The 26,876-nt window shown below is 51.6% G+C and overlaps 1 protein-coding gene across 2 annotated transcripts in view; it reads left to right on the forward strand.

Annotated features, from left to right (window-relative positions):
* The window catches only part of MAB21L3 (mab-21 like 3), a 182,637-nt gene that overhangs the window by 54,663 nt on the left and 101,098 nt on the right, over window positions 1-26,876 (forward strand). Inside the window, exon 4 of one of the 2 annotated variants that reach the window (XM_085620744.1) lies at window positions 5,485-5,556. The exons of the other annotated variant lie outside the window; for it this stretch is intronic. Coding sequence (XP_085476870.1) covers window positions 5,485-5,556 — 72 coding nt within the window. The remainder of the gene's footprint in view (window positions 1-5,484; window positions 5,557-26,876) is intronic. 2 annotated transcript variants of the gene reach the window in all.

Consider the following 26,876-nt stretch of genomic DNA (forward strand, 5'->3'; position numbering starts at 1 on the left):
GTGGTCCCGGACGATAGAGGGCGCTATGTGGCTCTGACTGGGAGGTGGGAGGGGCAGTCCCTTTCCTTGATCTCGGTCTATGTTCCCCCGGGCCTCCAGAACTCCACCTTCTCAGACTTGGGTCGTATGTTGCTTGGGCTTCCTGACAGTCTTTTGCTTATGGGTGGGGACTTTAATTCGGTTGTCTCGGGTGACCTGGACCGTCATCCGCCCAGGGCCCTCCCTGCTGCCCAGGCGTGGCTGGGCGGGTTCCTGGAGACCTTCGGTCTGGTGGACTGTTGGAGGTTAATGCATCCGACGCAGTGTCAGTACACCTTTCACTCTGGGGCCCATGGGAGTCTCTCCAGACTGGATTATTTCCTTATGCCCGCGGCCCAGGCTACTCGGATTCGAGAGGTCAAACACCTGGCCAGGGGTATTTCTGATCGTTCCCCACTGTGGTTGCTTTTTGACACCGGGTCGCGGTCCGCTGGGCGGATCGCTCCTATTAACCCTTGGTACCTGCGAGACCCCAAGATCCGTGATAGCCTGATTAAGTCGATTGATCAATATTTTTCTGAGAATGAGGGGTCGGTGTTGTCCTCGGTATCCCTGTGGGAAGCTTTCAAAGCAGTGCTCCGCGGGCATGCCCTGTCCCAGATAGTGGAGGCCAAGAGGGTTAAGAGAGAGGCGGTTGTGACGCTGGAGACTGAAATATCGGGGCTGGAGGCAGCCTTGGAGGCGGGTGTCACCCCGGATGGGCTGCATGCCCTCAGCCTGAAGCAGTTTGAATATAAGTCTCTCGTCACTGATGCTGCCAAGACTATGTATAGGGAGCAGCAGGGTAGGTTGTATGACGCCGGAGACAAGGCGGGTAAGCTGATTGCCTGGTTGGACAAGAAGGAGAGAGTGAATCGTGTGGTCCCGGAGCTTCGGGTGTCGGATGGAGTGTGTGTGACTGAGCCTGGTGAGATTGTTGAGTGTTTTGCTGACCACCTCCGTGCAGTGTACTCCCCGGTGTCTGATAGAGATAAGGTCGACTCTCGTCTTCTGCTTCGGGATATTGCCCTGCCCGGCTTATCCGTCGAGGACCGCGAGCTGATGGATGCCCCTTTGTCTGTCGAAGAGATAGCTACTGCGATTCGCTCCCTCCCCTCGGGCAAGGCTATGGGCCCCAACGGTCTGCCGATTGAACTATAGAAGTTGCGCCCGGATAAAATCGCGCCTTTCCTCCGTCACATGTTTCAGGAATCGCTCGAGAGGGGTTCCCTTCCTGACGACCAGTGTCTGGCTACTATAGTGGTGATTCCCAAGGAGGGTAAGCCACGTGACCGCTGTGCCTCCTATAGGCCTATTTCCCTGCTGAATGCCGAACCCAAAATCCTTGCTAAGGTCCTCGCCAATCGCTTGCTGAGCGTTATATGTGACTTGATACATCCGGATCAATGTGGCTTCACCCCACATCGTAATACCGCTCTCAACTTACGGCGTCTGCACGGCGTCCTCGCTAGGGCTGAGTACTTCGCTGAACCGGCCATATTGGTTTCCCTAGACGCCACGATGGCCTTTGATACCATTGAATGGCCATTTCTTTGGGCCGTCTTGGCGAAGTTTGGTTTTGGGGAGGGGTTCCTTAGCTGGGTGAAGCTCCTTTATGCTGGACCAATGGCTCAGGTGGTTGTCAATGGGCGGGTTTCTCGGCCTTTCGCTCTCGGGAGGGGAACTAGGCAGGGGTGCCCGTTGTCCCCGCTGCTCTTTGCTCTCGCCCTGGAACCGCTCGCTGCCTGGCTCCGTTGGGAGCCCTCGATTAGAGGGCTCCGGTGGGCCCCGGGCTTCGAGGATCGGGTTTCATTGTAAGCGGATGATATTCTCTTGTATCTCACCTCACCGCGGAAGTCGCTCAATGTTCTCTTTGATGTCCTTACTTCCTTCGGGAAAAACTCGGGTCTGATAATCAACTGGTCCAAATCTTGTGTGTATCCTATCTCTGGTGGTCTTCCTCTCTTGCCGCCTCGGCTTCCGCTCCAAATATCTCAGTCCGGCTTTAAATACCTGGGGGTGTACGTTTCGTTGGATCCGGCGGTCCGCTATGAGCAGAATCTCCTGTCTCCACTCCGGCGTTTGAGGGCAGATACGGCTCGGTGGTGTAAGCTGCCCTTGTCTCCGCTTGGTCGCGCGGCGCTGTTTAAAATGATGTCCCTTCCCAGATTCCTTTATGCACTCCAGAACTCCTTCGATGTCATTCCTGCGGCCTACTTTAGGGAGGTGGAGAGTTTGCAGAGGAGACTGGTTTGGGACGGGCGATCGCGTATCGCTTTGGCCAAGCTGACTCTTTCCTGGTATGACGGGGGCATCGCGCTTCCTGATATTAGACGGTACTATTGGGCCTCCCAGCTGTCTGCCATTAATCATGCTACGTACGCTCCTGGTTCGAACCCGGCATATGAGATGGATAAATTCCAGCTCCCCGGCGGTAACTATAACAGAGCGCTTTACTCGCGGTCTGCTGGTAGGGCCCTTACGGGCCCTACCAGGATTGCGGTCCGTGTATGGAAGGCGGCTAACGTTGCGATGGGCTGGAGTGAGCATTTAACGTGCGCCACTCCTCTATTCGACTCAGACCGCTTGGGAAGCCTCTGGACAACGAAAGGCTTCGAGCGCTGGGATACGATCGGCATCAGCAGAGTGGGGGACCTGTGGGTTAAAGGTGCGGTTAAATCCTTCGCGGCGCTTCAGCGCGAGTATGAGCTTAGTGACAGAGAGTTCTTCCGTTATGCACAGGTTCGGCACGCCCTGCTTTCGGTCTTTGGGGAGGGGACCACGGTCCCTTCTTCTTCGCCTCTCGAGGACCGCATACTCGATGGTCACGTCCCCGACAGTACTATCTCCCTGATTTACAAAAAACTGATAAACAATCGGGCTGACCTCTTGGTGCGTCTTCGGGAGGCATGGACGGGAGATGGGGTGGAGCTGGACGATGAGGACTGGCAGACTGCACTGTCATCCCCTAAGGAGGTGGCCATCCCGGCCCTTCTCCGCCTGGTCCAGCTTAAGATTCTCCATCGTGTATATGTGACGGGCCCCCGCCTGGTCTCGATGGGGTTTTCAGACGACGGACTCTGTAAGCGTGGCTGCGGGCTCAGTGCTACCTTTCTCCATATCCTATGGGAATGCCGCGAGGTGGCGGAATACTGGCGCCGGGTGCATGATATTATGAGACGAGTCACCGGGGTCGCTCTGCTGCCGGAGGTGCGTCGTTGTGTGCTGAATGTATGGGAGCCCAATGACTGCAATGCGGCTCAGGCTCGGTGGGCGGCCTTGGGGAACATGATTGCAAAGAGAGATATTGCACAGCTTTGGGGTTCCCAGCGGCCTCCCACCGTGTCCGTCTGGAAGGAGAACATGGACTGGTGCATGTTCAGGGAGAAAACGGTGTATGTGGCTCGTGGTAAACCGGGGGCTTGGGGTAAAATTTGGGGGCAGTGGAACGCGTATCGTGGGTCTATCTGTGCTCCCCCTTTGGTGGATACGTCCGGGGTTGCCTCGTCCCCCTGATCCTTGAGGGTTCCTTGTGCATCTCGTACTTTGGAGTACAGATTTGGTTCTCTCGTGGCCCCCCCTCCCTCTCAGGTCTTCTTTTATTGACCGCCCTCGGGTGGTTGGTGTGTTGACTCCCCCGGCTGGTGTTCGCCGCCCTTCATAAGTCGTTTCGCCTTGTTTGTTGTATTTTTGTATTTTTCTGTTTTGTTGTTATTTATACTAAAAGTGTGTATTCTGATTTCCCTTATGTGCAGTCGGATCTACTGTGATAGTGCGGAGCCCCTGTGGGCCAGTCATCGTTTTCTGATATGCTGGAACACTTCGACTACTAGCGGCCGGCCCTGGTGGTTGTAGGCCCGTGTTTGTAACCCTTTTTATGCACAATAAAATCTTTTCAAAAAATTTACAGGTATTTACATTTTGTTATGGGTTGCCAAAGCAACATCATAAGATTGTCACATAATTCACTTTAAAAACTCCTCTCACTTTGCAGTCGGAGAAAGAGAGTCAACCAGGAGCGGCCGGTACAGGCGAGAGTGGTGGGGCGAGTCCTGGGGGAGAAGTCGACAGACGATGGGTGGGGAAAATAAAATAAATAAAAACACTTACTTTGAACTCACTGCATCGCAGGCTCGGTGATGCGGCAAGAGCAACGTAAGTGGTTTTATTTATTTTCAAATTGTACTTTCCCTATCTCATCGTCTGTCGACTTCCCCCCTCCACCCCTGCCCCACCCCACAGCCTCACCGCTCTTACCTGTACCGGCCGCGCCTGCAGTAAACTCCAAACCCCATGCTAAAAGAATAAGCAGCAACTCGTCAGAAGACTTAGCCTAACATGTGATGTCTGGCGTGCACTGCGAATGTGACAAGATAAACAGGGCTTATTTACAAGCCCCCTGCGCCACTGATAGGCCACTTTTAACATGGGAAGAAGTGACGTACTGGCGTTGTAAATGAGCCCCACAGAATTTTAAAGGCATCCTTCTTTGCTGCTTGGACTTTCCCGACCCACCAAAGAAGAGTCTCGCGACCTGCCAGTGGGTCATGACCCATAGCTTGGGAAGCGCTGTCTTAGCTTGCTTCGCTTCACTTTATCGCCTATTCCTGGTATATATTATTTAACACCTTGTCTGATTGTTTGCTGCTTGTAAAGGCTCCTGTATATAATATCATTGCGGCCCAGGGTTCCCTCCGCTTCCGGTGGCCCTGTGTGCATTTCTCCCTGTCTTACCAATGGGGAGCCACCTCCTCTGTTGTAGGGAGGGTCGTAAGGAGCTTCCATCCATCCCTTCCCTTTGGACACCAGATGATTCCAGACCGAGGAGTCCCCATGTAAACACTCCAATGGAAGGCGAGGACCGCGTGCACCAGAGCGCGGGAGCCAGTGGAGAAGCGGGAAAAGGAAGTGCGATAAGAGAGACGAGAGGGGTTCTGGGCTCCAGACTCTGCTCTTTGCTTCCGGGTCAAGGAGGTCTGCAGCTTCAAGAACCACAAACTCCTCTTCAGTCTTCATTGCCCCTTGAACAGTAACTCTTGCTTTAATTGACCTAAATAAATATATATTCAGATATGAGCATCAATACATCGTTTCACAGAGCATAAACAGTCTAAAATCTTTTACAACTTCTGTATGATTGTAGTACCTGCCCCCTTTTGCTCTTTTGTGTGTATTTTATGTGGGGGGCTCTGTGTTCCCCTGTAGAGCTGCGTGCTTTCTCCTTCAGGGTGTTAACCCTGGGGGTGGGGGTGGTAATGGGAAGGACGATGGCGCCTGCTGCTTCCTGGGCCACCTCCCTTCTCTGGCTCTGGTATTCCCCGCCACAGTCCCTTCACCTTGGTCGCCACTGGCAGTGTCCCTTGTGGCTCACATTCGACAGACCGAGGCTCACTCCCCAGTCCATTCTTCGTGTCTCATTCTGCCTGTGTCTTATCTTTGCTTTCTCTCCTCCTTTGCTGCTCACAGGATTCTCCAGATCTAGTGGCCAAGTGGACTTCCCTCCTGTGTGGAAAGCGCCTGCTTCACCCCTCCATCCAGGTAGGGCGTGGAAGCCCCTCGCGGGATTGACTATCCTTCTCCCAGAGTCAGCTGCCCCTTTGTGTTTCTATCCAGTGCATGCTCGGCCTCCTCCACACCCATCGAGTCCCACCCCCTCATAAACTGTCCCTTTAACGAGGTCCCTGCCAGGGCCCCGCCCCCTTACTTCCCACTTCACCAACACGGCTGATGCAACACCCCTCGTCCACCCTCTTCGTAGTCCTTTTCCTGATCCCTGATCCAGACTCAGTTTCATGATTACTGTTCTATCTCAATCCAGACAGACGCTTATTATTCTCATAAAAATGCTAACATTATTTTGCAATCAAAATATTGTAGTTAAAATATAAACTACCAAAAGGTTCTGAAGTTGAGTGTATATATTGGTAAGTATACGTTTAATATTCTAACTCCACATCTGCAAACCATAAAGATATGTGTATCAACTACATACATCTGGACATAAGTATTGTAAATACATAATTACTCATATATATTTACCTTCTCGATACTGTGGTGGGAGATCTTCGGGGGATGATATCTTGGTGGCGGGATATTTAAAACTCAATATTCGGGTGGTGTTCTAAGGCTCTCCTCTCTGCACTGACATACTTGGACAAGCTCCAGGGGGTGGTATGGCAAGAAAGGGAGGCCTGTGTCTGTACCTGGAGCTTCTGAACATTAGTAGGAAGTCATTGATGAAAGGAACAAGCGTTGTGGTCGGGAGAAGAGACCTGACGAATCCCCCTCTGGGCGTTCAAGCCTTTGGATATGTATCTGCTGTGCACATAAAACAATAGCCAAATCAATACACAGCTGATTGAATAATGTTGAACAAAAACAGCAAATTCTCAAAATGAGGACATTGAATTGAATTAAAAATATATTTATGAAGCACAACAGAAGCCTGAAAGGTGTCCTGGTGCCAGCCCTCTAGAGCTCCAGACCCAGAAAGTAAGCCTCCGCAATCATTATATGGGAAATGACCAGGTCTTCAAGGCCTTCCTGGACAAGAACAGATCCTGATGTGTCCTGAGAGAATGTGGCAGAACAAGAACAGATCCTGATGTGTCCTGAGACAAGGTGGCAGAACAGATCATGATGTGCTCTGTAAGAAGGTGGCAGAACAAGAACAGATCCCGATGTGTCCTGAGAGAAGGTGACAGAAGAAGAACATATCCTGATGTGTCCTGAGAGAAGGTGGCAGAACAAGAACAGATCCTGATGTGTCCTGAGAGAAGGTGGCAGAACAAGAACAGATCCTGATGTGTCCTGAGACAAGGTGGCAGAACAGATCATGATGTGCTCTGTGAGAAGGTGGCAGAACAAGAACAGATCCCGATGTGTCCTGAGAGAAGGTGACAGATGAAGAACAGATCCTGATGTGTCCTGAGAGAAGGTGGCAGAACAAGAACAGATCCTGATGTGTCCTGAGAGAAGGTGGCAGAACAAGAACAGATCCTGATGTGTCCTGAGAGAAGGTGGCAGAACAAGAACAGATCCTGATGTGTCCTGAAACAAGGTGGCAGAACACATCATGATGTGCTCTGTGAGAAGGTGGCAGAACAAGAACAGATCCTGATGTGTCCCGAGAGAAGGTGACAGAAGAAGAACAGATCCTGATGTGTCCTGAGAGAAGGTGGCAGAACATGAACAGATCCTGATGTGTCCTGAGAGACGGTGGCAAAACATGAACAGATCCTGATGTGCTCTATGAGAAGGTGGCAGAACAAGAACAGATCCTGGTGTGTCCTGAGAGAAGGTGGCAGAACAAGAACAGATCCTGATGTTTTCTGAGAGAAGGTGGCAGAACAAGAACAGATCCTGATGTGCTCTGTGAGAAGGTGGCAGAACAAGAACAGATCCTGATGTGCTCTGAGAGGAGGTGGCAGAAGAAGAACAGATCCTGATGTGCTGTGAGAGAAGGTGGCAGAACAAGAACAGATCCTGATGTGTTCTGAGAGAAGGTGGCAGAAGAAGAACAGATCCTGATGTGCTGTGAGAGAAGGTGGCAGAACAAGAACAGATCCTGATGTGTCCTGAGAGAAGGTGGCAGAACAAGAACAGCTCCTGATGTGTCCTGAGAGAAGGTGGCAGAAGAAGAACAGATCCTGATGTGCTGTGAGAGAAGGTGGCAGAACAAGAACAGATCCTGATGTGTCCTGAGAGAAGGTGGCAGAACAAGAACAGATCCTGATGTGTCCTGAGAGAAGGTGGCAGAGCATGAACAGATCCTGATGTGTCCTGCGAGAAGGTGGCAGAACATGAACAGATCCTGATGTGTCCTGAGAGAAGGTGGCAGAAGAAGAACAGATCCTGATGTGATGTGAGAGAAGGTGGCAGAACAAGAACAGATCCTGATGTGTCCTGAGAGAAGGTGGCAGAACAAGAACAGATCCTGATGTGTCCTGTGAGAAGGTGGCAGAACATGAACAGATCCTGATGTGTCCTGAGAGAAGGTGGCAGAACATGAACAGATCCTGATGTGTCCTGAGAGAAGGTGGCAGAACATGAACATATCCTGATGTGCTTTGTGAGAAGGTGGCAGAACAAGAACAGATCCTGATGTGCTCTGTGAGAAGGTGGCAGAACAAGAACAGATCCTGATGTGCTCTGAGAGAAGGTGGCAGAACAAGAACAGATCCTGATGTGTCCTGAGAGAAGGTGGCAGAACAAGAACAGATCCTGATGTGTCCTGAGAGAAGGTGGCAGAACAAGAACAGATCCTGATGTTTCCTGAGAGAAGGTGGCAGAACATGAACAGATCCTGATGTGTCCTGCGAGAAGGTGGCAGAACATGAACAGACCCTGATGTGTCCTGAGAGAAGGTGGCAGAAGAAGAACAGATCCTGATGTGATGTGAGAGAAGGTGGCAGAACAAGAACAGATCCTGATGTGTCCTGAGAGAAGGTGGCAGAACAATAACAGATCCTGATGTGTCCTGTGAGAAGGTGGCAGAACATGAACAGATCCTCTTGTGTCCTGGGAGAAGGTGGCAGAACATGAACAGATCCTGATGTGTCCTGAGAGAAGGTGGCAGAACATGAACATATCCTGATGTGCTTTGTGAGAAGGTGGCAGAACAAGAACAGATCCTGATGTGCTCTTTGAGAAGGTGGCAGAACAAGAACAGATCCTGATGTGCTCTGAGAGAAGGTGGAAGAACAAGAACAGATCCTGATGTGTCCTGACAGAAGGTGGCAGAACAAGAACAGATCCTGATGTGTCCTGAGAGAAGGTGGCAGAACAAGAACAGATCCTGATGTTTCCTGAGAGAAGGTGGCAGAACATGAACAGATCCTGATGTGTCCTGAGAGAAGGTGGCAGAACATGAACAGATCCTGATGTGTCCTGAGAGAAGGTGGCAGAACAAGAACAGATCCTGATGTGCTCTCAGAGAAGGTGGCAGAACAAGAACAGATCCTGATGTGTCCTGAGAGAAGTTGGCAGAACAAGAACAGATCCTGATGTGTCCTGATAGAAGGTGGCAGGCTGCTCCAAAGTTGTGCGGCTCTTTCCAAGAAGACCCATCCGCCAAATCTAAGTTTGGGATGCAAAGAAGATTAGCCTTCGAGGGGCGCACACCTCAAGGACGCACATAACTTTACATTTCCTTTGCTAAAAGATGATACCTTCCTTCTACACTGCTCTACGGGTGAGTTTTAAAAAAGGGTCTTTGACCTGGAGCCAGTGTGGCTCTGCAAGGGCTCGAGCGGATGAAGAGTATCACGTCAAATTCCAGTCCAAGGCGGCCACCGCAGGTTGAGCCTGCTGCAATCTCTTAAATAGATCCTCAGGGTGGACCAGAAACCGTGCAACACAATCATCTCATCTGCTCAGGAATGTGCTTTCCACAGGTGCCCTGGCTGACGAGGGCTCATATGATAAAGTCTTTGGAAGCAAATGGACCTTGGAAAAGCAAGTGTCTGTCGTCTTATTAACATGGGCCTCGAGAGAAAGATCACTGTCAAAGAGGACACCAAGATTGTGCACTGCTTGAGATACTTTCAGCCGCACTTACCTTCATGACACCCAGACTGTGCTCCGCTTGAGACTCTTCAGGGCCAGCACTACCCTTCATCGCACCCAGACCGCGCACCGCTTGAGACGCTTCTGGGACAGCACTACCCTTCATGACACCCAGACTGCGCACCGCTTGAGACGCTTCTGGGACAGCACTACCCTTCATGACACCCAGACTGCGCACCGCTTGAGACTCTTCAGGGCCAGCACTACCCTTCATCGCACCCAGACCGCGCACCGCTTGAGACGCTTCTGGGACAGCACTACCCTTCATGACACCCAGACTGCGCACCGCTTGAGACGCTTCTGGGACAGCACTACCCTTCATGACACCCAGACTGCGCACCGCTTGAGACTCTTCAGGGCCAGCACTACCCTTCATCGCACCCAGACCGCGCACCGCTTGAGACGCTTCTGGGACAGCACTACCCTTCATGACACCCAGACTGCGCACCGCTTGAGACGCTTCTGGGACAGCACTACCCTTCATGACACCCAGACTGCGCACCGCTTGAGACTCTTCCAGGCCAGCACTACCCTTCATGACACCCAGACCGTGCACCGCTTGAGACGCTTCTGGGACAGCACTACCCTTCATGATACCCAGACTGCGCACCGCTTGAGACTCTTCCGGGCCAGCACTTACATTCATGACACCCAGACTGTGCACCGCTTGAGACTCTTCAGGGCCAGCAACAACCTTCATGACACCCAGACCACGCACCGCTTGAGACTCTTCCGGGCCAGCACTTACATTCATGACACCCAGACCGCGCACCACTTGAGACTCTTTAGGGCCAGCACTACCCTTCATGACACCCAGACTGCGCACCACTTGAGACTCTTCAGGGCCAGCACTACCCTTCATGACACCCAGACTGCGCACCACTTGAGACACTTCAGGGCCAGCACTACACGTCATGACACCCAGACCGTGCACCGCTTGAGACTTTAGGGCCTGCACTACCCTTCATGACACCCAGACCGCGCACCGCTTGAGACGATTCTGGGACAGCACTACCCTTCAGTACACCCAGACCGCGCACCGCTTGAGACTCTTCCGGGCCAGCTCTTACCTTCATGGCACCCAGACAGCGCACCGCTTGAGACTTTAGGGCCTGCACAACCCTTCATGACACCCAAACTGCGCACCGCTTGAACTATTCAGGGCCAGCACTACCTTTATGACACCCAGAACGCGCACCGCTTGAGACTTTAGGGCCTGCACAACCCTTCATGACACCCAAACTGCGCACCGCTTGAGACTCTCCAGGGCCAGCACTACCCTTCATGACACCCAGACCGCGCACCGCTTGAGACTCTTCAGGGCCAGCACTAACCTTCATGGCACCCAGACTGTGCACCGCTTGAGACTCTTCAGGGCCAGCACTACCCTTCATGACACCCAGACCGCGCACCGCTTGAGACTCTTCAGGGCCAGCGCTACCCTTCATTACACCTAGACCACGCACTGCTTGAGACTCTTCAGTGCCAGCACTAACCTTCATGGCACCCAGACCGCGCAGTGCTTGAGACTTTAGGGCCCGCACTACCCTTCATGGCACCTGGATCGCGCACCACTTGAGACTCTTCCGGGCCAGCACTAACCTTGATGACAACCAGACCGCGCACCGCTTGAGACTCTTCAGGGTCAGCACTGCCCTTCATGACACCCAGACCGCGCATCGCTTGAGACTCTTCAGGGCCAGCGCTACCCTTCATGATACCCAGACTGCGCACACCGCTTGAGACTCTTCAGGGCCAACACTGCCCTTCCTGACACCCAAACCGCGCACCGCTTGAGACGCTTCTGGGACAGCACTACCATTCATAACACCCAGACTGCGCACCGCTTGAGACGCTTCTGGGACAGCACTACCTTTCATGACACCCAGACTGCGCACCGCTTGAGACTCTTCCGGGCCAGCACTACCCTTCATGACACCCAGACCGCGCACCGCTTGAGACGCTTCTGGGACAGCACTACCCTTCATGACACCCAGACTGCGCACCGCTTGAGACTCTTCCGGGCCAGCACTACCCTTCATGACACCCAGACCGCGCACAGCTTGAGACGCTTCTGGGACAGCACTACCCTTCATGACACCCAGACTGCGCACCGCTTGAGACTCTTCCGGGCCAGCACTTACATTCATGACACCCAGACTGTGCACCGCTTGAGACTCTTCAGGGCCAGAAACAACCTTCATGACACCCAGACCACGCACCGCTTGAGACTCTTCCGGGCCAGCACTTACATTCATGACACCCAGACCGTGCACCGCTTGAGACTCTTCAGGGCCAGCGCTACCCTTCATGGCACCTGGACCGCGCACCACTTGAGACTCTTCAGGGCCAGCACTACCCTTCATGACACCCAGACCATGCACCGCTTAAGACTCTTCCAGGCCAGCACTACACGTCATGACACCCAGACTGCGCACCACTTGAGACTCTTCAGGGCCAGCACTACCCTTCATGACACCCAGACTGCGCACCACTTGAGACTCTTCAGGGCCAGCACTACACGTCATGACACCCAGACCGTGCACCGCTTGAGACTTTAGGGCCTGCACTACCCTTCATGACACCCAGACCGCGCACCGCTTGAGACGCTTCTGGGACAGCACTACCCTTCAGTACACCCAGACCGCGCACCGCTTGAGACTTTAGGGCCCGCACTACCCTTCATGGCACCCAGACCACGCACAGCTTGAGACTCTTCAGGGCCAGCACTACCCTTCATGGCACCTGGACCGCGCACCACTTGAGACTCTCCAGGGCCAGCACTTACCTTCATGGCACCCAGACAGCGCACCGCTTGAGACTTTAGGGCCCGCACTACCCTTCATGACACCCAAACTGCGCATCGCTTGAACTATTCAGGGCCAGCACTACCTTCATGACACCCAGACTGTGCACCGCTTGAGACTCTTCAGGGCCAGCACTACCCTTCATGACACCCAGACCGCGCACCGCTTGAGACTCTTCAGGGCCAGCGCTACCCTTCATTACACCTAGACCACGCATCGCTTGAGACTCTTCAGTGCCAGCACTAACCTTCAGGGCACCCAGACAGCGCACCGCTTGAGACTTTAGGGCCCGCACTACCGCTCATGACACCCAAACTGCGCACCGCTTGAACTATTCAGGGCCAGCACTACCTTGATGACACCCAGACCGCGCACCGCTTGAGACTTTAGGGCCTGCACTACCCTTCATGGCACCTGGAGCGCGCACCGCTTGAGACTCTCCAGGGCCAGCACTACCCTTCATGACACCCAGACCGCGCACACCGCTTGAGACTCTTCAGGGCCAACACTACCCTTCATGACACCCAGACCGCGCACCGCTTGAGACTCTTCAGGGCCAGCACTACCCTTCATGACACCCAGACCGTACTCTGCTTGAGACTCTTCAGCACCAGCACTAACCTTCATGACACCCAGACCGCGCATCGCTTGAGACTCTTCAGGGCCAGCACTACCCTTCATGATACCCAGACCGTGCTCCGCTTGAGACTCTTCAGGGTCAGCATTACCCCTCATGACACCCAGACCGCGCATCGCTTGAGACTCTTCAGGGCCAGCACTACCCTTCATGACACACAGACCGTGCTCCGCTTGAGACTCTTCAGGGCCAGCACTACCCCTCATGACACCCAGACCGCGCATTGCTTGAGACTCTTCAGGGCCAGCACTACCCTTCATGACACACAGACCGTGCTCCGCTTGAGACTCTTCAGGGCCAGCACTACCCCTCATGACACCCAGACCGCACATCGCTTGAGACTCTTCAGCACCAGCACTACCCCTCATGACACCCAGACCGCACATCGCTTGAGACTCTTCAGCACCAGCACTACCCCTCATGACACCATTGAGACCGCTTGAGACTCTTCCGGGCCAGCACAAACCTTCATGACACCCAGACTGCGCACCGCTTGAGACTCTTCCGGGCCAGCACTAACCTTCATGACTCCCAGACTGCGCACCGCTTGAGACTCTTCCGGGCCAGCCCTAACCTTCATGACACCCAGACCGCGCATTTTGTTAGACCGGGTGAGGTTAAATGTGTACATCCATCGATGCTTGAGGTTTATCAGTGAGTTTTACCAAGAGTAATAGGATGTTGGGCGTCCCTGCCGAAACTCGAACCCGGTTCCCCAGCTCCGACCACTCTAGCCCTTATGCCACATTCTCTCTTTTGCATAGTTTTCCTCTTTAGCAACATGTGCCTGTGTTTTTAGGTGTTTTAAGCCACCTTTGGCTGTACCTTGTCCCTGCGTGATATTGCCTTGGCGCCTTCCTCTCTAATTTTTTGCCGATCAGTTTAGCTTGTCTCAAGGCGCCGAAGGTCTCTTATGGGTTTTCACAGTATTTAAGGACAGTATTGTATCTATAGCATCAGTCAGCCACTATTGAGAGTGGTTTAATTATTGTCAGCTGAGCGCTTAGGGTGTAAATATTCACTGCTTCAAAGGCCTCAGTCTCACTAAGATGGACTCATTTAGACCAGGCTCTACTAGGTGCTGACCTTGGGGCCACGGGGCACATCAATATGGCATCCCGCCGACCAGTAGAGATGGACACCAGTTCTTGGTCGGTCCAATTGAAAGGTTGAGGCTCATTCAGGAAATAAGTCACTGCAGGGTAAAGATACAGACCAGTGTGTGTCCACCTAGAAGGACCCAAGAGCATTTGTTGTAATCCTAAGGTCTCCGATGAGCACAAGATATCTTTGGGACACATGCCTGACTCACTCTCTGCCCAAACATTAAAATCACCTCAGATAAGTAAATGAGTGTGACAGGACAAGTTAGGAAGTGAAATCCATAAATGCATGCACAAAGGGTGACGAGGAGTCAGGGGGCGATGGCATAGTATCCCAGAAGTTTCCAGCATGCCCACTTAATGAAAAGTCTATCTATACTCAAGGTTTAAAGGAGATGCCGGCGTGCCCTCTTAATGAGAAGCCTCAGACGTCCACTCCCTCAGTCCTGTCTTTACTCAAGGTTTAAAGGCGATCCCGGGGTGCACTTACCTTCATGGCACCCAGACAGCGCACCGCTTGAGACTTTAGGGCCCGCACTACCCTTCATGACACCCAAACTGCGCACCACTTGAACTATTCAGGGCCAGCACTACCTTCATGACACCCAGACCGTGCACCGCTTGAGACTTTAGGGCCTGCACTACCCTTCATGGCACCTGGACCGCGCACCGCTTGAGACTCTCCAGGGCCAGCACTACCCTTCATGACACCCAGACCGCGCACCGCTTGAGACTCTTCAGGGCCAGCACTAACCTTCATGGCACCCAGACTGTGCACCGCTTGAGACTCTTCAGGGCCAGCACTACCCTTCATGACACCCAGACCGCGCACCGCTTGAGACTCTTCAGGGCCAGCACTAACCTTCATGGCACCCAGACTGTGCACCGCTTGAGACTCTTCAGGGCCAGCACTACCCTTCATGACACCCAGACCGCGCACCGCTTGAGACTCTTCAGGGCCAGCGCTAACCTTCATGGCACCCAGACAGCGCACCGCTTGAGACTTTAGGGCCCGCACTACCGCTCATGACACCCAAACTGCGCACCGCTTGAACTATTCAGGTCCAGCACTACCTTCATGACACCCAGACCGCGCACCGCTTGAGACTTTAGGGCCTGCACTACCCTTCATGGCACCTGGAGCGCGCACCGCTTGAGACTCTCCAGGGCCAGCACTAACCTTCATGACACCCAGACCCCGCACCGCTTGAGACTCTTCAGGGTCAGCACTACCCTTCATGACACCCAGACCGCGCATCGCTTGAGACTCTTCAGGGCCAGCACTACCCTTCATGACACCCAGACCGCGGACACCGCTTGAGACTCTTCAGGGCCAACACTACCCTTCATGACACCCAGACCGCGCACCGCTTGAGACTCTTCAGGGCCAGCACTACCCTTCATGACACCCAGACCGTACTCCGCTTGAGACTCTTCAGCACCAGCACTAACCTTCATGACGCCCAGACCGCGCACTGCTTGAGACTCTTCCGGGCCAGCACTACCCTTCATGACACCCAGACTGCGCACTGCTTGAGACTCTTCAGGGCAGCACTACCCTTCATGACACCCAGACCGTACTCCGCTTGAGACTCTTCAGCACCAGCACTAACCTTCATGACACCCAGACCGCGCACTGCTTGAGACTCTTCAGGGCCAGCACTACCCTTCATGACACCCAGAGACCGCCCATCGCTTGAGACTCTTCAGGGCCAGCACTACCCTTCATGACACCCAGACCGTGCTCCGCTTGAGACTCTTCAGGGCCAGCACTACCCCTCATGACACCCAGACCGCGCATCGCTTGAGACTCTTCAGGGCCAGCACTACCCTTCATGACACACAGACCGTGCTCCGCTTGAGACTCTTCAGGGCCAGCACTACCCCTCATGACACCCAGACCGCGCATCGCTTGAGACTCTTCAGGGCCAGCACTACCCTTCATGACACACAGACCGTGCTCCGCTTGAGACTCTTCAGGGCCAGCACTACCCCTCATGACACCCAGACCGCACATCGCTTGGGACTCTTCAGCACCAGCACTACCCCTCATGACACCCAGACTGCACATCGCTTGAGACTCTTCAGCACCAGCACTAACCCTCATGACACCATTGAGACCGCTTGAGACTCTTCCGGGCCAGCACAAACCTTCATGATACCCAGACTGCGCACCTCTTGAGACTCTTCCGGGCCAGCACTAACCTTCATGACACCCAGACTGCGCACCGCTTGAGACTCTTCCGGGCCAGCCCTAACCTTCATGACACCCAGACCGCGCATTTTGTTAGACCGGGTGAGGTTAAATGTGTACATCCATCGATGCCTGAGGTTTATCAGTGAGTTTTACCAAGAGTAATAGGATGTTGGGCGTCCCTGCCGAGACTCGAACCCGGTTCCCCAGCTCCGACCACTCTAGCCCTTATGCCACATTCTCTCTTTTGCGTAGTATTCCTCTTTAGCAACATGTGCCTGTTTTTTTAAGTGTATAAAGCCACCTTTGGCTGTACCTTGTCCCTGCGTAATATTGCCTTGGCGCCTTCCTCTCTAATTTTTTGCCGATCAGTTTAGCTTGTCTCAAGGCGCCGAAGGTCTCTTATGGGTTTTCACAGTATTTAAGGACAGTATTGTATCTATAGCATCAGTCAGCCACTATTGAGAGTGGTTTAATTATTGTCAGCTGAGCGCTTAGGGTGTAAATATTCACTGCTTCAAAGGCCTCAGTCTCACTAAGATGGACTCATTTAGACCAGGCTCTACTAGGTGCTGACCTTGGGGCCACGGGGCCCATCAATATGGCATCCCGCCGACCAGTAGAGATGGACACTAGTTCTTGGTCGGTCCAATTGAAAGGTTGAGGCTCATTCAGGAAATAAGTCACTGCAGGGTAAAGATACAGACCAGTGTGTGTCCACCTAGAAGGACCCAAGAGCATTTGTTGTAATCCTAAGGTCTCCGATGAGCACAAGATATCTTTGGGACACATGCCTGACTCACTCTCTGCCCAAACATTAAAATCACCTCAGATAAGTAAATGAGTGTGACAGGACAAGTTAGGAAGTGAAATCCATAAATGCATGCACAAAGGGTGACGAGGAGTCAGGGGGCGATGGCATAGTATCCCAGAAGTTTCCAGCATGCCCACTTAATGAGAAGTCTATTTATAATCAAGGTTTAAAGGAGATCCCGGCGTGCCCTCTAAATGAGAAGTCTATCTATACTCAAGGTTTAAAGGAGATCCCGGCGTGCCCTCTTAATGAGAAGCCTCAGACGTCCACTCCCTCAGTCCTGTCTTTACTCAAGGTTTAAAGGCGATCCCGGGGTGCACTTACCTTCATGGCACCCAGACAGCGCACCGCTTGAGACTTTAGGGCCCGCACTACCCTTCATGACACCCAAACTGCGCACCGCTTGAACTATTCAGGGCCAGCACTACCTTCATGACACCCAGACCGCGCACCGCTTGAGACTTTAGGGCCTGCACTACCCTTCATGGCACCTGGACCGCGCACCGCTTGAGACTCTCCAGGGCCAGCACTACCCTTCATGACACCCAGACCGCGCACCGCTTGAGACTCTTCAGGGCCAGCACTAACCTTCATGGCACCCAGACTGTGCACCGCTTGAGACTCTTCAGGGCCAGCACTACCCTTCATGACACCCAGACCGCGCACCGCTTGAGACTCTTCAGGGCCAGCGCTAACCTTCATTACACCTAGACCACGCATCGCTTGAGACTCTTCAGTGCCAGCACTAACCTTCATGGCACCCAGACAGCGCACCGCTTGAGACTTTAGGGCCCGCACTACCGCTCATGACACCCAAACTGCGCACCGCTTGAACTATTCAGGGCCAGCACTACCTTCATGACACCCAGACCGCGCACCTCTTGAGACTTTAGGGGCTGCACTACCCTTCATGGCACCTGGAGCGCGCACCGCTTGAGACTCTCCAGGGCCAGCACTAACCTTCATGACACCCAGACCCCGCACCGCTTGAGACTCTTCAGGGTCAGCACTACCCTTCATGACACCCAGACCGCGCATCGCTTGAGACTCTTCAGGGCCAGCACTACCCTTCATGACACCCAGACCGCGCACACCGCTTGAGACTCTTCAGGGCCAACACTACCCTTCATGACACCCAGACCGCGCACCGCTTGAGACTCTTCAGGGCCAGCACTACCCTTCATGACACCCAGACCGCGCACCGCTTGAGACTCTTCAGCACCAGCACTAACCTTCATGACACCCAGACCGTGCTCCGCTTGAGACTCTTCAGGGTCAGCACTACCCCTCATGACACCCAGACCGCGCACCGCTTGAGACTCTTCAGGGCCAGCACTACCCTTCATGACACCCAGACCGTACTCCGCTTGAGACTCTTCAGCACCAGCACTAACCTTCATGCCACCCAGACCGCGCACTGCTTGAGACTCTTCCGGGCCAGCACTACCCTTCATGACACCCAGACTGCGCACTGCTTGAGACTCTTCAGGGCAGCACTACCCTTCATGACACCCAGACCGTACTCCGCTTGAGACTCTTCAGCACCAGCACTAACCTTCATGACACCCAGACCGCGCACTGCTTGAGACTCTTCAGGGCCAGCACTACCCTTCATGACACCCAGAGACCACGCATCGCTTGAGACTCTTCAGGGCCAGCACTACCCTTCATGACACCCAGACCGTGCTCCGCTTGAGACTCTTCATGGTCAGCACTACCCCTCATGACACCCAGACCGCGCATCGCTTGAGACTCTTCAGGGCCAGCACTACCCTTCATGACACACAGACCGTGCTCCGCTTGAGACTCTTCAGGGCCAGCACTACCCCTCATGACACCCAGACCGCGCATCGCTTGAGACTCTTCAGGGCCAGCACTACCCTTCATGACATACAGACCGTGCTCCGCTTGAGACTCTTCAGGGCCAGCACTACCCCTCATGACACCCAGACCGCACATCGCTTGAGACTCTTCAGCACCAGCACTACCCCTCATGACACCCAGACCGCACATCGCTTGAGACTCTTCAGCACCACCACTAACCCTCATGACACCATTGACACCGCTTGAGACTCTTCCGGGCCAGCACAAACCTTCATGACACCCAGACTGCGCACCGCTTGAGACTCTTCCGGGCCAGCACTAACCTTCATGACACCCAGACTGCGCACCGCTTGAGACTCTTCCGGGCCAGCCCTAACCTTCATGACACCGAGACCGCGCATTTTGTTAGACCGGGTGAGGTTAAATGTGTACATCCATCGATGCCTGAGGTTTATCAGTGAGTTTTACCAAGAGTAATAGGATGTTGGGCGTCCCTGCCGAGACTCGAACCCGGTTCCCCAGCTCCGACCACTCTAGCCCTTATGCCACATTCTCTCTTTTGCATAGTATTCCTCTTTAGCAACATGTGCCTGTGTTTTTAGGTGTTTTAAGCCACCTTTGGCTGTACCTTGTCCCTGCGTGATATTGCCTTGGCGCCTTCCTCTCTAATTTTTTGCCGATCAGTTTAGCTTGTCTCAAGGCGCCGAAGGTCTCTTATGGGTTTTCACAGTATTTAAGGACAGTATTGTATCTATAGCATCAGTCAGCCACTATTGAGAGTGGTTTAATTATTGTCAGCTGAGCGCTTAGGGTGTAAATATTCACTGCTTCAAAGGCCTCAGTCTCACTAAGATGGACTCATTTAGACCAGGCTCTACTAGGTGCTGACCTTGGGGCCACGGGGCACATCAATATGGCATCCCGCCGACCAGTAGAGATGGACACCAGTTCTTGGTCGGTCCAATTGAAAGGTTGAGGCTCATTCAGGAAATAAGTCACTGCAGGGTAAAGATACAGACCAGTGTGTGTCCACCTAGAAGGACCCAAGAGCATTTGTTGTAATCCTAAGGTCTCCGATGAGCACAAGATATCTTTGGGACACATGCCTGACTCACTCTCTGCCCAAACATTAAAATCACCTCAGATAAGTAAATGAGTGTGACAGGACAAGTTAGGAAGTGAAATCCATAAATGCATGCACAAAGGGTGACGAGGAGTCAGGGGGCGATGGCATAGTATCCCAGAAGTTTCCAGCATGCCCACTTAATGAAAAGTCTATCTATACTCAAGGTTTAAAGGAGATCCCGGCGGGCCCTCTTAATGAGAAGTCTATCTATACTCCAGGTTTAAAGGAGATACCAGCGGACCCTCTTAATGAGAAGCCTAAGACGTCCACTCCCTCAGTCCTGTCTTTACTCAAGGTTTAAAGGCGATCCCGGGGTGCCCTCTTAATGAGAAGTCTAAGACGTTTGCTCCCTCAGTCCTGTCTATACTCAAGGTTTAAAGGAGATACCGGCGTGCCCTCTTAATGAGAAGTCTATCTATACTCAAGGTTTAAAGGAGATCCCGGCGTGCCCTCTTAATGAGAAGCCTCAGACGTTCACTCCCTCAGTCCTGTCTTTACTCAAGGTTTAAAGGAGATCCCGGCGTGCCCTCTTAATGAGAAGTCTATCTATACTCAAGGTTTAAAGGAGATCCCGGGGTGCCCTCTTAATGAGAAGTCTATCTATACTTAAGGTTTAAAGGCGATCCCGGCGTGCCCTCTTAATGAGAAGTCTATCTATACTCAAGGTTTAAAGGAGATCCCGGCGTGCCCTCTTAATGAGAAGCCTCAGACGTCCGCTACCTCAGTCCTGTCTATACTCAAGGTTTAAATGAGATCCCAGGGTGGCCTCTTAATGAGAAGTCTATCTATACTCAAGGTTTAAAGGAGATCCCGGCGTGCCCTCTTAATGAGAAGTCTATCTATACTCAAGGTTTAAAGGAGATCCCGGCGTGCCCTCTTAATGAGAAGTCTATCTATACTTAAGGTTTAAAGGAGATCCCGGTGTGCCCTCTTAATGAGAAGTCTATCTATACTCAAGGTTTAAAGGAGATCCCGGGGTGCCCTCTTAATGAGAAGTCTATCTATACTTAAGGTTTAAAGGCGATCCCGGCGTGCCCTCTTAATGAGAAGTCTATCTATACTCAAGGTTTAAAGGAGATCCCAGCGTGCCCTCTTAATGAGAAGTCTATCTATACTCAAGGTTTAAAGGAGATCCCGGCGTGCCCTCTTAATGAGAAGCCTCAGACGTCCGCTCCCTCAGTCCTGTCTATACTCAAGGTTTAAATGAGATCCCAGGGTGGCCTCTTAATGAGAAGTCTATCTATACTCAAGGTTTAAAGGAGGTCCCAGGGTGGCCTCTTATTGAGAAGTCTATCTATACTCAAGGTTTAAAGGAGATCCCAGGGTGGCCTCTTAATGAGAAGTCTATCTATACTCAAGGTTTAAAGGAGATCCCGGCGTGCCCTCTTAATGAGAAGTCTATCTATACTTAAGGTTTAAAGGAGATCCCGGCGTGCCCTCTTAATGAGAAGTCTATCTATACTTAAGGTTTAAAGGCGATCCCGGCGTGCCCTCTTAATGAGAAGTCTATCTATACTCAAGGTTTTAAGGAGATCCCGGCGTGCCCTCTTAATGAGAAGTCTATCTATACTCAAGGTTTAAAGGAGATCCCGGCGTGCCCTCTTAATGAGAAGCCTCAGACGTCCGCTCCCTCAGTCCTGTCTATACTCAAGGTTTAAATGAGATCCCGGGGTGGCCTCTTAATGAGAAGTCTATCTATACTCAAGGTTTAAAGGAGATCCCAGGGTGGCCTCTTAATGAGAAGTCTATCTATACTCAAGGTTTAAAGGAGATCCCGGCGTGCCCTCTTACTGAGAAGTCTATCTATACTTAAGGTTTAAAGGAGATCCCGGCGTGCCCTCTTAATGAGAAGTCTATCTATACTTAAGGTTTAAAGACGATCCCGGCGTGCCCTCTTAATGAGAAGTCTATCTATACTCAAGGTTTAAAGGAGATCCCGGCGTGCCCTCTTAATGAGAAGTCTATCTATACTCAAGGTTTAAAGGAGATCCCGGCGTGCCCTCTTAATGAGAAGCCTCAGACGTTCACTCCCTCAGTCCTGTCTTTACTCAAGGTTTAAAGGCGATCCCGGAGTGTCCTCTTAATGAGAAGTCTAAGACGTCTGCTCCCTCAGTCCTGTCTATACTCAAGGTTTAAATGAGATCCCAGGGTGGCCTCTTAATGAGAAGTCTATCTATACTCAAGGTTTAAAGGAGATCCCAGGGTGGCCTCTTAATGAGAAGTCTATCTATACTCAAGGTTTAAAGGAGATCCCGGCGTGCCCTCTTAATGAGAAGTCTATCTATACTCAAGGTTTAAAGGAGATCCCGGCGGGCCCTCTTAATGAGAAGCCTAAGACGTCCACTCCCTCAGTCCTGTCTCTACTCAAGGTTTAAAGGAGATCCCGGCGGGCCCTCTTAATGAGAAGTCTATCTATACTCAAGGTTTAAAGGAGATACCGGCGTGCGCTCTTAATGAGAAGTCTATGTATATACCCCAGGTTTAAAGGAGATCCCGGGGTGCTCTCTTAATGAGAAGTCTATCTATACTCAAGGTTTAAAGGAGATCCCGGCGTGCCCTCTTAATGAGAAGCCTCAGACGTTCACTTCCTCAGTCCTGTCTTTACTCAAGGTTTAAAGGCGATCCCGGGGTGCCCTCTTAATGAGAAGTCTATCTATACTCAAGGTTTAAAGGAAATCCCGGCGGGCCCTCTTAATGAGAAGCCTAAGACGTCAACTCCCTCAGTCCTGTCTCTACTCAAGGTTTAAAGGAGATCCCGGCGGGCCCTCTAAATGAGAAGTCTATCTATACTCAAGGTTTAAAGGAGATCCCGGCGTGCCCTCTTAATGAGAAGCCTCAGACGTTCACTCCCTCAGTCCTGTCTTTACTCAAGGTTTAAAGGCGGTCCCGGGGTGCCCTCTTAATGAGAAGTCTAAGACGTTTGCTCCCTCAGTCCTGTCTATACTCAAGGTTTAAAGGAGATCCCGGCGTGCCCTCTTAATGAGAAGTCTATCTATACTCATGGTTTAAAGGAGATACCGGCGTGCACTATTAATGAGAAGTCTATGTATATACCCCAGGTTTAAAGGAGATCCCAGGGTGCCCTCTTAATGAGAAGCCTCAGACGTCCACTCCCTCAGTCCTGCCTTTACTCAAGGTTTAAAGGCGATCCCGGGGTGCCCTCTTAATGAGAAGTCTATCTATACTCAAGGTTTAAAGGAGATCCCGGCATGCGCTCTTAATGAGAAGTCTATCTATACTCAAGGTTTAAAGGAGATCCCGGCGTGCCCTCTTAATGAGAAGCCTCAGGCGTCCACTCCCTCAGTCCTGTCTTTACTCAAGGTTTAAAGGCGATCCCGGGGCGCCCTCTTAATGAGAAGTCTATCTATACTCAAGGTTTAAAGGAGATCCCGGCATGCGCTCTTAATGAGAAGTCTATCTATACTCAAGGTTTAAAGGAGATCCCGGCGTGCCCTCTTAATGAGAAGCCTCAGACGTCCACTCCCTCAGTCCTGTCTTTACTCAAGGTTTAAAGGAGATCCCGGCGTGCCCTCTTAATGAGAAGCCTCAGACGTCCACTCCCTCAGTCCTGTCTTTACTCAAGGTTTAAAGGAGATCCCGGCGTGCCCTCTTAATGAGAAGCCTCAGACGTCCACTCCCTCAGTCCTGTCTTTACTCAAGGTTTAAAGGAGATCCCGGCGTGCCCTCTTAATGAGAAGTCTATCTATACTCAAGGTTTAAAGGAGATCCCGGCGTGCGCTCTTAATGAGAAGTCTATCTATACTCAAGGTTTAAAGGAGATCCCGGCGTGCCCTCTTAATGAGAAGCCTCAGACGTTCACTCCCTCAGTCCTGTCTTTACTCAAGGTTTAAAGGCGATCCCGGGGTGCCCTCTTAATGAGAACTCTATCTATACTCAAGGTTTAAAGGAGATCCCGGCGTGCCCTCTTAATGAGAAGTCTATCTATACTTAAGGTTTAAAGGAGATCCCGGCATGCCCTCTTAATGAGAAGTCTATCTATACTCAAGGTTTAAAGGAGATCCCGGCGTGCCCTCTTAATGAGAAGCCTCAGACGTCCACTCCCTCAGTCCTGTCTTTACTCAAGGTTTAAAGGAGATCCCGGCGTGCCCTCTTAATGAGAAGTCTATCTATACTCAAGGTTTAAAGCAGATCCCGGCGTGCCCTCTTAATGAGAAGTCTATCTATACTCAAGGTTTAAAGGAGATCCCGGCGTGCCCTCTTAATGAGAAGTCTATCTATACTTAAGGTTTAAAGGAGATCCCGGCGTGCCCTCTTAATGAGAAGTCTATCTATACTTAAGGTTTAAAGGAGATCCCGGCGTGCCCTCTTAATGAGAAGTCTATCTATACTCAAGGTTTAAAGGAGATCCCGGGGTGCCCTCTTAATGAGAAGTCTATTCATACTCAAGGTTTAAAGGAGATCCCGGCGTGCCCTCTTAATGAGAAGTCTATCCATACTCAAGGTTTAAAGGAGATCCCGGCGTGCCCTCTTAATGAGAAGCCTCAGACGTCCGCTCCCTCAGTCCTGTCTATACTCAAGGTTTAAATGAGATCCCAGGGTGGCCTCTTAATGAGAAGTCTATCTATACTCAAGGTTTAAAGGAGATCCCGGCGTGCCCTCTTAATGAGAAGTCTATCTATACTTAAGGTTTAAAGGAGATCCCGGCATGCCCTCTTAATGAGAAGTCTATCTATACTTAAGGTTTAAAGGAGATCCCGGCGTGCCCTCTTAATGAGAAGTCTATCTATACTCAAGGTTTAAAGGAGATCCCGGCGTGCCCTCTTAATGAGAAGTCTATCTATACTCAAGGTTTAAAGGAGATCCCGGCGTGCCCTCTTAATGAGAAGTCTATCTATACTCAAGGTTTAAAGGAGATCCCGGCGTGCCCTCTTAATGAGAAGTCTATCTATACTTAAGGTTTAAAGGAGATCCCGGCATGCCCTCTTAATGAGAAGTCTATCTATACTTAAGGTTTAAAGGAGATCCCGGGGTGCCCTCTTAATGAGAAGTCTATCTATACTTAAGGTTTAAAGGCGATCCCGGCGTGCCCTCTTAATGAGAAGTCTATCTATACTCAAGGTTTAAAGGAGATCCCGGCGTGCCCTCTTAATGAGAAGTCTATCTATACTCAAGGTTTAAAGGAGATCCCGGCGTGCCCTCTTAATGAGAAGCCTCAGACGTCCGCTCCCTCAGTCCTGTCTATACTCAAGGTTTAAATGAGATCCCAGGGTGGCCTCTTAATGAGAAGTCTATCTATACTCAAGGTTTAAAGGAGATCCCAGGGTGGCCTCTTAATGAGAAGTCTATCTATACTCAAGGTTTAAAGGAGATCCCAGGGTGGCCTCTTAATGAGAAGTCTATCTATACTCAAGGTTTAAAGGAGATCCCGGCGTGCCCTCTTAATGAGAAGTCTATCTATACTTAAGGTTTAAAGGAGATCCCGGCGTGCCCTCTTAATGAGAAGTCTATCTATACTTAAGGTTTAAAGGCGATCCCGGCGTGCCCTCTTAATGAGAAGTCTATCTATACTCAAGGTTTAAAGGAGATCCCGGCGTGCCCTCTTAATGAGAAGTCTATCTATACTCAAGGTTTAAAGGAGATCCCGGCGTGCCCTCTTAATGAGAAGCCTCAGACGTCCGCTCCCTCAGTCCTGTCTATACTCAAGGTTTAAATGAGATCCCGGGGTGGCCTCTTAATGAGAAGTCTATCTATACTCAAGGTTTAAAGGAGATCCCAGGGTGGCCTCTTAATGAGAAGTCTATCTATACTCAAGGTTTAAAGGAGATCCCAGGGTGGCCTCTTAATGAGAAGTCTATCTATACTCAAGGTTTAAAGGAGATCCCGGCGTGCCCTCTTACTGAGAAGTCTATCTATACTTAAGGTTTAAAGGAGATCCCGGCGTGCCCTCTTAATGAGAAGTCTATCTATACTTAAGGTTTAAAGACGATCCCGGCGTGCCCTCTTAATGAGAAGTCTATCTATACTCAAGGTTTAAAGGAGATCCCGGCGTGCCCTCTTAATGAGAAGTCTATCTATACTCAAGGTTTAAAGGAGATCCCGGCGTGCCCTCTTAATGAGAAGCCTCAGACGTTCACTCCCTCAGTCCTGTCTTTACTCAAGGTTTAAAGGCGATCCCGGAGTGTCCTCTTAATGAGAAGTCTAAGACGTCTGCTCCCTCAGTCCTGTCTATACTCAAGGTTTAAATGAGATCCCAGGGTGGCCTCTTAATGAGAAGTCTATCTATACTCAAGGTTTAAAGGAGATCCCAGGGTGGCCTCTTAATGAGAAGTCTATCTATACTCAAGGTTTAAAGGAGATCCCGGCGTGCCCTCTTAATGAGAAGTCTATCTATACTCAAGGTTTAAAGGAGATCCCGGCGGGCCCTCTTAATGAGAAGCCTAAGACGTCCACTCCCTCAGTCCTGTCTCTACTCAAGGTTTAAAGGAGATCCCGGCGGGCCCTCTTAATGAGAAGTCTATCTATACTCAAGGTTTAAAGGAGATACCGGCGTGCGCTCTTAATGAGAAGTCTATGTATATACCCCAGGTTTAAAGGAGATCCCGGGGTGCTCTCTTAATGAGAAGTCTATCTATACTCAAGGTTTAAAGGAGATCCCGGCGTGCCCTCTTAATGAGAAGCCTCAGACGTTCACTCCCTCAGTCCTGTCTTTACTCAAGGTTTAAAGGCGATCCCGGGGTGCCCTCTTAATGAGAAGTCTATCTATACTCAAGGTTTAAAGGAGATCCCGGCGGGCCCTCTTAATGAGAAGCCTAAGACGTCAACTCC

Source organism: Triturus cristatus, chromosome 8 (assembly GCF_964204655.1).
Source record: "Triturus cristatus chromosome 8, aTriCri1.1, whole genome shotgun sequence".
Lineage (NCBI taxonomy): Eukaryota > Metazoa > Chordata > Amphibia > Caudata > Salamandridae > Triturus > Triturus cristatus.